The 11,816-nt window shown below is 56.6% G+C and overlaps 1 protein-coding gene across 3 annotated transcripts in view; it reads right to left on the minus strand.

Moving 5' to 3' along the window:
• Window positions 1-120: 120 nt before the first annotated feature.
• Window positions 121-11,816, minus strand: part of RARG (retinoic acid receptor gamma) — a 21,671-nt gene continuing 9,975 nt past the window's right edge. For 2 of the 3 annotated variants that reach the window (XM_023210997.1, XM_023210996.1), the window contains exons 4-10: window positions 5,190-5,338; window positions 4,837-4,978; window positions 3,995-4,155; window positions 3,608-3,784; window positions 3,045-3,249; window positions 2,632-2,790; window positions 121-1,423 (exon numbers count right to left, since the gene is read on the minus strand). In XM_023210997.1, coding sequence (XP_023066765.1) covers window positions 1,236-1,423; window positions 2,632-2,790; window positions 3,045-3,249; window positions 3,608-3,784; window positions 3,995-4,155; window positions 4,837-4,978; window positions 5,190-5,338 — 1,181 coding nt within the window. In that variant the 3' untranslated portion in view covers window positions 121-1,235. Of the gene's footprint in view, window positions 1,424-2,631; window positions 2,791-3,044; window positions 3,250-3,607; window positions 3,785-3,994; window positions 4,156-4,836; window positions 4,979-5,189; window positions 5,339-9,464; window positions 9,993-11,816 lie in introns of those variants that run through there. The other variant, XM_023210998.2, reaches the window with a different exon arrangement.

The following is an 11,816-nucleotide window of genomic DNA, read 5'->3' on the forward strand; positions in this document are numbered from 1 at the left end:
TTTTCTTCTACCAAGAAAGCTGCAAAGTCCAATCAATTACAAGCTTTCCCTACTCACTCAGCTTCCTCACTAGGTCAGCTGGTCATTTCCTTACCACCTCCTAAAGGGAGCCACATCCCATGAGTTTCCATCACTTTATTTTGCAAAAATAGAAAACTCAGCAATATGCAATACAGCGGGGTAGAGGGGAGATGTAAACAGAGGGGAGGGGACAGTACCCTGACCCCCCAAGAGAACACAGGGAGCCAATGGGAATCTTATTTGGCAGCTAAATACAAACTGGGGATTGGAGGAAGAAGGGAGGGGTCACAGGGGTCCTGGGCTCCCCCACCCAAGACCCCTGGAGGAAGGGGTCAATTCCAGGGTGTAAACAAAAGCTAATAAATAAATAGAGGCTTCCTCTGGGTCAGGGCAGGATCAGCTAAGCAGCATCCCCCCTCCCTGGGCCAAGCTGCTCTGGGGGGTAAAGGGTGGAAGGCACTAGGGAGAGAGGGATCCCCTGACCCCTCTGTAGTGTAGAAGGGTCCCCGCCCCGATGGCTGAGATGGAGGGCAGGAGATGCCCAAGGCACATGACAGGGCTGGGGGAGGGACTTGTAACGGAGGGCACAGGGTGAACTCTGCACCCAAGCTAAGAGGTGCAGAATGGACCTGCATCTATCTGTCCCTTTCACCCTCTGTTCCTGCCCCAGAAATGCAGGGCCCAGCCTGCCCCCACCTTGACCTGGCACAAGGACGGGGCACAGAGGCTAGCACACACCCTGCAGGTGCATCACACAGCATTAGGCACCAAGGGTGGGGGCAAGAAGGTGGGCTCAGCCCTTCTCCTTTGCCCCCTTTTTGGTCTCTAGTGTTCCTATTTGCTCCCAGAGAGCCAAGCACCTGGCAGAGGAAGGGGCTGTGGAATGGCAGGGTCTTCCTCTTGCCCTGGGGAGCCTAGGACCCTGGCACCTGAGGGGCAGTGCTGAGATTTTAGAGTCCAAACTCAGGCTCATCCCTCTGCCCTCTCTCCTGATGGGAGCAGGGCAGGCCCCCAGGACTGGCAAGGGAGCCGGTTAGATTGGGAAGGGGATGAACACAGAGGCACCCCTGGAAACTTTGGCAAAAACAAGGAGCTCATTGGAAGGGGTGGGGAGAGGGCAGAGCAGGTCCTCCCCCAGTCACTGGCAGTCTGGGAGATGGTCAGTCTGCTGCCTGGAGCCCCAACCCCCACAGCGGAGAGGTCAGGGGCCCTGGTCAGGCTGGGGACTTCAGGCCCCCTTTGCCCTGGCCCCCGGGAACCTCATCCTCGCTAGAGGCATTGGGATGGGGACCAGGCTGCGAGGAGTCATCCTCAAACATTTCAGGGTTCTCCAGCATCTCTCGGATTAGGGGAGGCATCGGGCCTGGAATCTCCATCTTCAGGGTAATGGCCCTTTCGGCTCCTACAATGGAGAGGCAAAGAGAGAGGCTCAGGAGGACAGAGGCACATGGCCCTTAAGGCCATCTCCCTAACCTCTGTCAACTGCCTCTGACTCCCCTAGGGGGCGCCCAGCACAGGCCCACCACCTCTCTGTCCCCAGCTCATCCTCTTCTCACTAGGCTTCCTGGGTGCCACTCCTCTGCCTGGAACCTTTACCTGGCCTTCTCTACCAGGCCTGCTGCCTATTCATCCCATTCTTTCAGGCTGTCTCTTCAGAGAGCACAATGCACACAACTTCCAACCCCACTCCCCAAGTACCCCACTCTCGAATGTCCAGAGCTTGCCAGTTGTTCCTAGTCCTGTTCTCTTAATAACATTTATTACAATAGCTAATATTTATCAAACACAATGTTCCAGACATCCTTCTAAGCCTGGACTGTCCAATAGAACTTTGCAATGATGGGAATACAGTAGTCACTGGCCACATGTGGCAATGTGAAATGTGACTACTGCAACTGCAGAATGGAATTTTTAATTCAGCACAATTCTAAGTACACTGTATGTGTTATGGGTTTTTTTTGTTGTTGTGTCGTTGTTGTTGTTGTTGTTTTAGAGGCAGAGTCTTGCTGGGTTACCCAGGCTGGACTGCAGTGGCTATTCACAGGTGCAATCATAGCTCACTGCAGCCTCCAACTTCTGGCCTCAACTGATCTTTCTGCCTCAGCCTCCTGAGTAGCTGGAACTACAGATGTGCACCATGGTGCCTAGCTTTACATTGTATATTAACTAATTTAGTCCTCAAGACAGCCTTACAAGGTACGTGAAGAATAGCCCAGTTTATAAACAAGATAAAAAAAGTAAAGCAATTTGCCGAAGACTTGGTGTGTGTGTATATATATAGATATATAGATATATGTATGTATATGTACTTGGAATTGTGCTGAATTAAAAATTCAGTTCTGCAGTTGCAGTAGTCACATTTCAGATGCTTAAAAGCCACATGTGGCTAATGACTATTGTATCCCCATCATTGCAGAAAGTTCTATTGGACAGTACTGGTTTAGAAGCAATTTGCCCAAAGTGTCCCACTACTATGTGGCAGAGCTAGGATTCCAGTGTAGATTGCCTGGTTCTTGACTACTCTGTTCTAGTCTCTGCGTGTCCACCTGTCTGACCTGGGAGACCAACAGCCCTGGGAAGACAGAGAGGGGACACCCACTCATGACTCACCCTTAGTGCTGATGCCCCGGAGGTCGGTGATTTTCATGAGCATCCTTGGGAACATGTAGGGCTGGCTGGGCCGCCGGCGCCGGGCATATAGCCTCAGGGCTTCCAGCAGTGGCTCCTGCAGCTTGTCCACTTTTTCGGGCTCCTCCAGGTCCATGCGGTCTATGGGGACAAGTATAGTGGAGTGAGAGGGAAAGGAAGAGATGGGGAAGATACAGTGACAGATGAGTGATCCTCAAGTGGCCTTTTGGGAAGCCTGTACAGGGTTTGGGAACTCTGCGGATGGGGCCTGGTGCAACAATTACCAGGGGAAGAGACCACTGGGTCCTCCACGCCCCCTCCCAGTCAGAGATCCCGCATGGAGTGGTGGAAAAGGAGACTGAGCACTGAGCAGACGCCAGGGGGCGCCCCCGCACCTCCGCAGATGAGGCAGATGGCGCTGAGCAGGCCTGTCTCGGTGTCATCCATCTCCAGGGGCAGGAGCTGCCCAGCAAAGGCAAAGACAAGGTCTGTGAGGGGCCCGAAGCCGGCATTGTGCATCTGGGTCCGGTTCAGGGTCAACCCGTCGGAGAAGGTCATAGTGTCCTGCTCTGGGGTGTACCTTGTGCAGATCCGCAGCATCTGGAGGTGGGAGGTGGAGGAGGGTTAGTGCTGTTTCTGAGGGATGGGGAAAAGAGGGAATGAGTGGAAAGTGAGGAGGTTAGGTCCCCAGTGAATGTAACCTGAAGCAGGCATGGAGAAGGCAGAGGTGGAGGATCTGAGGCTTGGCAGGGGTAGTCCTGGGAAGTCAGGAGGAGACAGGGCATCCAAAAGTCTAGGATCAGGTCATAGAGGGAGGGGCTAAGACAAAAAGAGAGCTGAGAGGTCCCCCATGTGTGGCAGGGGGTGCAAGGTAAGGAAATCTTTGCATGGGTCAAGGAATTGTTGAGGGTCCCATATGAGGGTCGGGCTGTGGCAGGACTGACAGGGCCTAACTTACCAGGATATCTAGGCAGGCAGCCTTGAGCAGAGTTATCTGGTCAGCAATGCTGAGCCCTGTAAAGCCAGGCAACCGCTTGGCAAACTCCACAATCTTGATGATGCACTTGGTGGCCAGCTCACTGAACTTGTCCCACAGCCCCAGATCTAGCTGCACACGGTGGTCTGCACTGGAGTTCTATAGAGGGGAGGGGTAGGAGGTTGGAAGGCAAGCTAAGGCCCACCTCTGGGGACTGTCTTCTCCCTACCAATATCCCAAGCTCTCTCCTCTGCATTCTGATGCCCTCCTTGTCCTCAGCACCAGTCGATGATAACCTCCAACATAACCCAGCCCCATTCCCCGAAGTGAAGAGTGCCCTGCCCTCACTGGGCTCTGCCCATTCCTCACCGTGGTATACTTGCCCAGCTGGCAGAGCGAGGGGAACGTCTCCTGATGGGCTTTGCTGACCTTGGTGATGAGCTCTTCTAATTGGGGGCTCAGCTCATAGCTGTCAGGTGACCCTTCTTCCTTCACCTCTTTCTTCTTCTTGTTCCGGTCATTTCGCACAGCTTGTGGGTGGAGGCACAAGGAGAGAGTCAGGACCCTCAGAGCCTCCCTTTGGGTGTCTTCTCTCACCCTAATTTAATGTGCTCAGTCCTTATCATGAATATCTATTCTCTGGCACTGTAATTAGTGCCTCAGTTTCCCTATTGCCTATATTAGCTCCTATTCCCAGGCGGGTTCTCCCCAGCCCCACCCAGGGCCTGCAGCCCCTGCTCCCTCCCCAGGCCATTCGGCTCCATCCTGCCCTTCCTGTCACCCTGCAGGAGCTGGGGGAGGGGGGGCAGGATATGCAGGCGGCAGGATATCCACTTATAGCCTTGGCAGCACAATGGTGGGGGGGGTGGAGAGGAGGAGCCACCCCATATCCATCTCTGGCTCAGTCCAGGGGAGGGGAAGGGACTGGCAAGCCCACCGGCTTCATTTCCCCCATGAAACAGGGGGAACGTGAGACCCTACTTATTCACCCATTCAGAGGAAGAGTCAAGCTCCCTGAGAGGGAGAATGGGAAATGGTGGGGCCTCCTGGGTGAATGGAGCTAATCAAACAAGACTGGCCTGGGAGAAGGCAGCACCCCAGGGCAGGCCAAGTCTCAGAGGTCAGGGAAGTGGGAGTGGCCAGAGGAAAGAGGGCCACAGCCATAGGGTAGGAACGGAGTGCTCCTGCCCAGGCCAAGGATGGGAACCTACCTTCCTTGGACATGCCCACTTCGAAGCACTTCTGTAGCCGGCAGTACTGGCAGCGATTCCTGGTCACCTTGTTGATGATACAGTTTTTGTCGCGATGACACGTGTACACCATGTTCTTCTGGATGCTTCGACGAAAGAAGCCCTGGAGTTGAAGGAAAAAGACAGGGCCTCTGAAGCACAATGCTGGGAGTACCATCCTCTCACTGACCTTGCAGGTTGCCCCAGGCCTGACCTAATCTATTAACCACCTATGTGCAAAGCAGTGCTGCTCACACACAGCATCTGTGTGCCTGGTCTCTCATCGTATTCGGGTAACTGGATCCCCCATCTGCCCACCCCCACCACGTACACACCTTGCAGCCTTCACAAGAGCTGACCCCATAGTGGTAGCCAGAGGACTTGTCATTGCACACGAAGCATGGCTTGTAGACCCGAGGAGGCGGAGGGGGCGAGGGCGAGCTGGGCACCATCTCCTCCGAGCTGGTGCTCTGTGTCTCCACCGCTGGGAGGGAAGCAGTGATGTGAGGGTCAGGGGAGAAGGACCCCACAGATGTCCAGGCTTCCTCATCACACACACCCCATGTGCATTTGTTCCTTGGCCCACCGGTGAAAGCCATCACTACCACAGTGCACTAGTCCCAGCAGTAAGCACTGTCAGAATCCTCTAAATGACCACTATTATCACAGCTTGCTGTGACCCCTAGTCCGTCCTCCACAGTCTAACCAACTTGTTCACAAGAATGCCAGCCCTCACCCTGTATGGCATGTTTAATCCACCAAACTCCAGACCAAGACCATTCTGGAAATTGACTTCTCTGGGTCTCTTTCCCTAACTTTACAGGAGGTAGATAGAAGGGTTAAAGCCCTGCAGCTCTGAGCTCTCTAGTCACTCTCTGTCTCTTTGGTAGATCTTTGTCAGGTAGTCTACCTCCCACTGTCCTCCCTGTGGGGCAATAACTCTGGGGGCAGGTAGGCAATGACAGGCTTCCTGTAGCTGGCACTGGCCAAATGACCTGCTGGGATGCTTAGCAGGTAGACCAGGACCTCATTTCCTCTCCAGTAGTTCAGGAGGGATAACTCCTCAGGCTTCTCTCTCACACCACCCCTGAATAACTGACAGCAGAGCAAACGGGGCACAGGTCTCAGGGGAGTGAGTGAGAGGACCCACCACAGCCTTGGTTCACGCCTGAAGAAACTGAGGCCACGAGAGGGGAAGTGACCAGGTCAGTGCCACACCACCAGCAGATCCAAGTGGCTGTTGAGTCAGAGAAGCTGGGGAAGCGGAGACTGAGGTGTTTGCTCAGTTTCTCAGGTCTAGAAGCCATTGGAGGTGTAGCAAACTGGAGAGTCAGGTGACAGTAGGTAAACGGGACTGATGGGGGAGGGGACTGTTTCTGGACCCTCTCTGAGCTTCTTCTTCACTCTGAAAATACCCAATTGCAGCTCAAAAGGGGTCTCAGCCCCACAGTATGGGGAGGACATGCTCTGCTCTGTTCAAAGGCTGCTGGTTAAGTGTGTGTGTGGGCGCGTGTGTGGTTGGTCTTCAGAGGTTCGGAAAATTTGTAAATTATTCACCTATACGACCTGTTGCCCAAACCTGGAGGACCCAAGTTAATGCAAAAAAATTCCTAAGACCCTCCCTAAGGTGTGTCCCATGAACCCACCTCATGAACACCTTCTCCCTCTAACCCTCTGCAGCCCACCTAGTCAGAAGTCCACCCCAGTGCAGCCAGAAGGGTGGAAGGAATGCCCAGGAGGCCAGGGTTCCAGGCTAGCTCCACCCACCCCACAGGAGGGAAGCCCTCCCCACCCCCAACACACATACATTCAATTAGCATAAGAATCCTGCCAGAGTGAGATTCCCCAAAGGAAAAGGAGAGAGGAGGCGGGGGGGGGGAAAGAAGGGTGCCTGAAGTCTATTCAAGACTAGGGACGGGGGCTCCAGGAGGGGCTGGTGCAGAGAGATGTGGGGAGGGCTGGAATGTCTTTCCCAACCTCTCACTCCTCAGACCCACCACTGTGTCCTTCGAGGGCACACGTTCTGCCCAAGGCCTGTGCGTGGGGTGGTGCTCACTCTGGCGCTGACACCCTCCCTGCCCGCAGAGCGCTGCCTCATTTCCTCTCTTGCGCAAGGGCCTGGGTGCGGTCAGACTGGCATGGGGCAATGCCAGCCAATTATAAGACTGGGGGCCTTAGGGAGACAGGCCCGGGGGCAACTTTTTCCATCTAAGTGATACTGTCACATCCCCACCCCCTGAACCCTAAAGTGCAGCCTAGTGGCTCCGAGGTCAATCTGCGAGGTCAAGGCCCCAGAAAGCTAACTGGGTCTACTCCAATCAGATCCCCTCCCCAGCCTGGGGCTTGGACCCCATCATTGGGATGCTGCTCCTGGGTTAGGCAGGGGCCCCTGCTGGGGAGGATGGGGGTGGGCTCTGGGGTTTTCTCCTTTTAAAGCCCAAATTGCTGAAATTGAGGAAATTCCTGACCAGGCTGCGCGGAGCTTCAAACAAACTCTTTATAACCGGCTGTAAACGCTCCCAGCTGCGAGGCCCAGAGCTGAGCAGCCCGGACTCACAATCTAGCACACACCTCCTTGGAGACACACACACTCACAGGTTAACAACACGCTGGGCACCAAAGCAGGCATATTACAATGGGCTTCTAGAACCCTCACTAGATTCTGGCACAGACACAGAGTCAGAATAGAGACACACTCACTCCAGCCACACCGTGGAGGTAGATGTACCAGTCACAAGGCTGACACACAACACCCAGCACTTGGCCACACAAGGGGACAGCTCTACTGCCAGACAAACACCCCAGCCTGCCCACGCAGCACCAGGACACCAAAGCCTCCAAACAGGCACACACACACACATCCAGCCCACCTCCACCCCCCAAGCAGCCTTCCCTCTGAAAGTGTGTGGGGGCAGGCCTGAAGCTGGCTTTGTGTGTCCACCAGGATCCCAGAGGCCAAAATTACTGGTCCAAATTAAAACGCAAAAACCTACCGCCAGTCAAGCCCAAAGGGCTTCTTCTATAGGCCTGAGAAAAGACAGGGTCTCTGCCCAGTCCCCAGAAGCCCTACCTGGAAGATTCTTTCCATCTCAGCACCCCCACAACATACAACATACCCCAACTCCCCATTCTATTGGGCAATGAGAAGAAAGTTAAGAATTCACAGGGATTCGGTGCAAAGCAATAGTTCCATGTTTTCTCGGTTCTTTAAATGACACGCTTTTAATTCTTCCCCGACCCCACCCAAAAGTAAAGTAAAATAAAGTCCTGTCTCCCTGTTTGCCATCTCCCTCTTCCAGCTTCTCAGTTGTTAAATTTGAGCAGCTCTGCTCTGGAACCAAAAAAAAAAAAAAAAAATCCGAACTTGTAAACAGCGCTGCCTGGTGCCAAGGAGCGAGGCGCGTTGGCGGGGGCTTGGTGACCTGGCGTGCGCACTCCCTCAGCGCCCGCCGCCCCGCCCGCTGCCCGCCCCTTCCCACCCTTCCCAGCGTGCCCCCAAACCCCTCGTCCCCGGCCGTCCGCACCCGGGCTGCGAGCACATCCCAGCCCAGGGTAAATTTGGGGGGTGTTCCAGGCTCCGCTCCTGGCCCCTCCCCACACCCCACCCCCGCCAGGCACTGTGGCCCAAGCTTCAAAGCCGCCTCTCATCTGGACTTCATTTTTACTGCCTCTCAGTCCCCAGCTTTTTATTACTGCTCTGGAAAGGGGTTCCAGGGCCCCAGGCCTGGCATCTCCCATTTCACGGAGGGGGAAGATAGATATTTGGGGACCCAGCAATGGTACTCGCCCTGCCGCTGTCAACTTCAGGCCACCCGCCACCACACACACAGACTTTGCTTTAAACTTTTCGCTTCCTGCTGAAGTTGTGTGTGTTGGAGCCACAGGAAAAAATCATCTCTCTGCATATAACCGCATACACGTTTCCAAACATTTCTTTTTTTATATGGAGGGTGGGGTACAGAACTCAGCCTTCTCGCTCTTGTGTGCACAACCTTTTCCACCCGGCATGAGAACACACAGGATGCACTCTCGAACACAGCACTTTCCAAAACCGCCCCCGCAGCCACGCAGGGGCACACGCCCTCCCGGCCTCACGCCACAAACATCCCCTCACAGGCCATGTGGACCTGGCAGCTGTCGCAGGCGACACTGGTGGAGAGACCCTTGCTCCCACACCCACACCACCTAGGCAAGGCGCTGCACACTCCAGGGATTCACACGCTCTGCAAACAATATTTTTAACACTGCCAGCTTCCCACATGGGCTTTACAAACGCCACCCACTGTCCTGAGTGTCATATCCTTCCAGGGCCATGGACCTGAAGGCGCAAACTACCCACACACCTCGGTCTCCCCCTATCCCCAGGAACTCTGGAGTGGCATCAACCACAGGTTCGAGCTAAACACCCACCATAAAAACCACACACACTCCAAACACTACTGCACACACGCAAAGGAGACGCTGAGGCCCCCACGTTTAAAGGGCCAGTACCTTACATAGAAAGGGCCAGAAGCTCCTCCTTGCACCCCAGTTCCACTCTTTACACACGGAAAGAGTAAATCCCAGCCTCTCCTGCACCCTACACCCCAGCCCCGGACTCGGGTACCTACATTGCAGGCTGGCGGGTTGCGGCCAGGCAAAAGACTCAAGTCTGGCGAAACAGGAGCCGCCGGTGGCTCTGCGCAGCAAGCCGGTCCCGGGCCCGGCCGCCCCGTAGAGCCGTCGCGGACCCGGGGCAAACGTTTCCATACAGTCGTACATCGCGACCCGGCTTGGAGGGAAGCTGGGTGCTAGAAACACCAAGGACCCGCAGCCGATTCCCCCTCCTCCCCCGGCGGCGCCCCGCTCCAGCAGGGGGGGAGGGGGAGGGCTAGCATAGGGCGCTGGGCTGCATGCGGGGTAAGGGGTGGGCGGGGAAGAGGGGGATCCCCAGCAGGGGAAAGGGACTGGGCGGGGCGCGAAGCTGGGGCTGCCGCTTTAGCCTCTGTCCAGCTCTATCTGGGTGCCTCCGCAGCTAGCACTGGGGAGACCTTTTTAAAAAGCGAAGCCCGGAGGGGTGGGGGGTGGGGCTTGGAGAGCGAAGGGGGCCGGGCACCGAGATGAGCAGAACTGAGAGTGGAGCGCACACATACACATACATACACTCGCTCCGCGGCGCGCGCGCTTGCTTAAACACACATCTGTGCATGCATTTATCTTATCAGGCACCACGAATTTGCAAATATGCAAGAGTGCACATACATGTGGGCACGCATATAAAATCATAGGTGCACACACGTTTGTGCAGACACCTTGCTCGGGAGAATGTTTGCAAGCATACTCTCCACTTTATAGACTTTGCACGCATTTGCACTGAGGCGCGTGCCCAGGTCGGGGTTGGAGGAAGGAGTGGAGGAACCAAGCATAAGCATTTCCTTTCAGAGTTTTTCCCCTCCTCAGACTCTCCCTTTTTCACACTAGTCAATACAAGGGTGTTAAGGATGACTGGGAAGAGGGGAAAGTGGAGGTCCCCGCGCGCTGCTGCTCTCCTGAAGCTCGGGACCTGCACTACCTCCACCCCTCTCATTCCCAGGCCTGGCTCCGCCCTCTCCCTCCGCGCGCCCGCTTCAGCGCGAACACTGCATTCCTGCGGCTCGGCGCGCGCTGCCTCCTCCTTCCTTCCCGTCTCCCCACCCCCGGTCCGAGGGCCGGAGCGCGCTCCCGCCGTGAACTCTCCGGGAACCCCCCTCGGGGCGGGTGGCCGAGCGCGCTCACCTCCTCCTGACCCGGCCCCGCCCCACCCCGCCCAGGCCGTCTCCACCGCGGCCGCGGAGTCCCCCGCCCCCTCCAGCGCAGCCAGAGTCTACCCCTCCTAGCCCGAACGGTCCGCCCTCCACCGCGGCCCGGGCCGCCTCCCTCCGAGTCCCCGAAGCGCTATCCCGCAACTGCCGCTCCCTAAGCGCCTCGACCGTGTCTCTTGATGCCCCTTCCTCGAACATAACTTCACTTTTAGAGCACAAAACTACCCCCTAAGCTGTGCCTGCCGTGCCAACTGCGCCTCGATGAATCTGTCCCTGATGGCCAACTCCCCTCCTCCAGTGTCTGAATGCCAAGGGCTCCCTCGGCAATAGGGGCGCTTCCAGTCACCGACTGTTCTCAGGGTCTTTAAATACCCCCCCCAGCCTAGGCATAAGTGCCCTCCCTTCGGTCCCACGCTAGTGCCCCTCAGCTCTCCAAGGGCCGCCACACTGTTCCCTGGGTTGCCCCTTCCGGCACTGAGCGCCCTCGCCCGGCGGAGAAGGGGGTGAGGTGGGCGGGGGTTTGGCCACGTCAGAAGTTTGCCCTGGCCCGGCAAGGCCGAATGGGGGACCCTGGCCCCGGACAGCGCCAGCGGCGGCGACTCCCGGAAACCGCCCCCTCCCCCGCGCCCCGCCCTCAGCCGCCGGGTCGCCCGGCCTGCCTGCCCAGCCGGCTCTGTCAGCGCCGCTCACACCGGCAGCGCCGCGGAGCGGGAGCGGCGCCCGGCCCGGCCCTTCCCCCGCCAGGCGGCTATGGCTGGGCCAGGGCGGGGCGCGCTTTTCTAAGAATATGTTGTACCGGGTGGGGGGCGCACTGGGGGTGCTGCAGGAGTGGGGCGCCTGTTGGAAGAATAAAGGGCAGGAAGGGGTGCCAGAGTACGCGAAGGATGGCGGGCGCGGGGGAGGGGCGGGGGCTCCCGGGGCTGGGAATAGGCCTGACTTGCGGATGGCGGGGAACCTCGGGGTGGCAAGACTGACTGGTGGGCTTGAAGCAGGGATGGGGAGGGAATGCACTGCTCTTTCCAACCTAGTGTAAGCTCCCTCCTGCTCCCCCAACCCTAAATACCCATTTCTGAATCCAGTCACCCCCACCCCACAAAAAGAAGAAACAAAGAAGAGAAAGAGAGAAAAGAAAGAAAGAAAGAAAGAAAGAAAGAAAGAAAGAAAGAAAGAAAGAAAGAAAGA

The sequence above is a fragment of the Piliocolobus tephrosceles genome, chromosome 10, assembly GCF_002776525.5.
Source record: "Piliocolobus tephrosceles isolate RC106 chromosome 10, ASM277652v3, whole genome shotgun sequence".
Lineage (NCBI taxonomy): Eukaryota > Metazoa > Chordata > Mammalia > Primates > Cercopithecidae > Piliocolobus > Piliocolobus tephrosceles.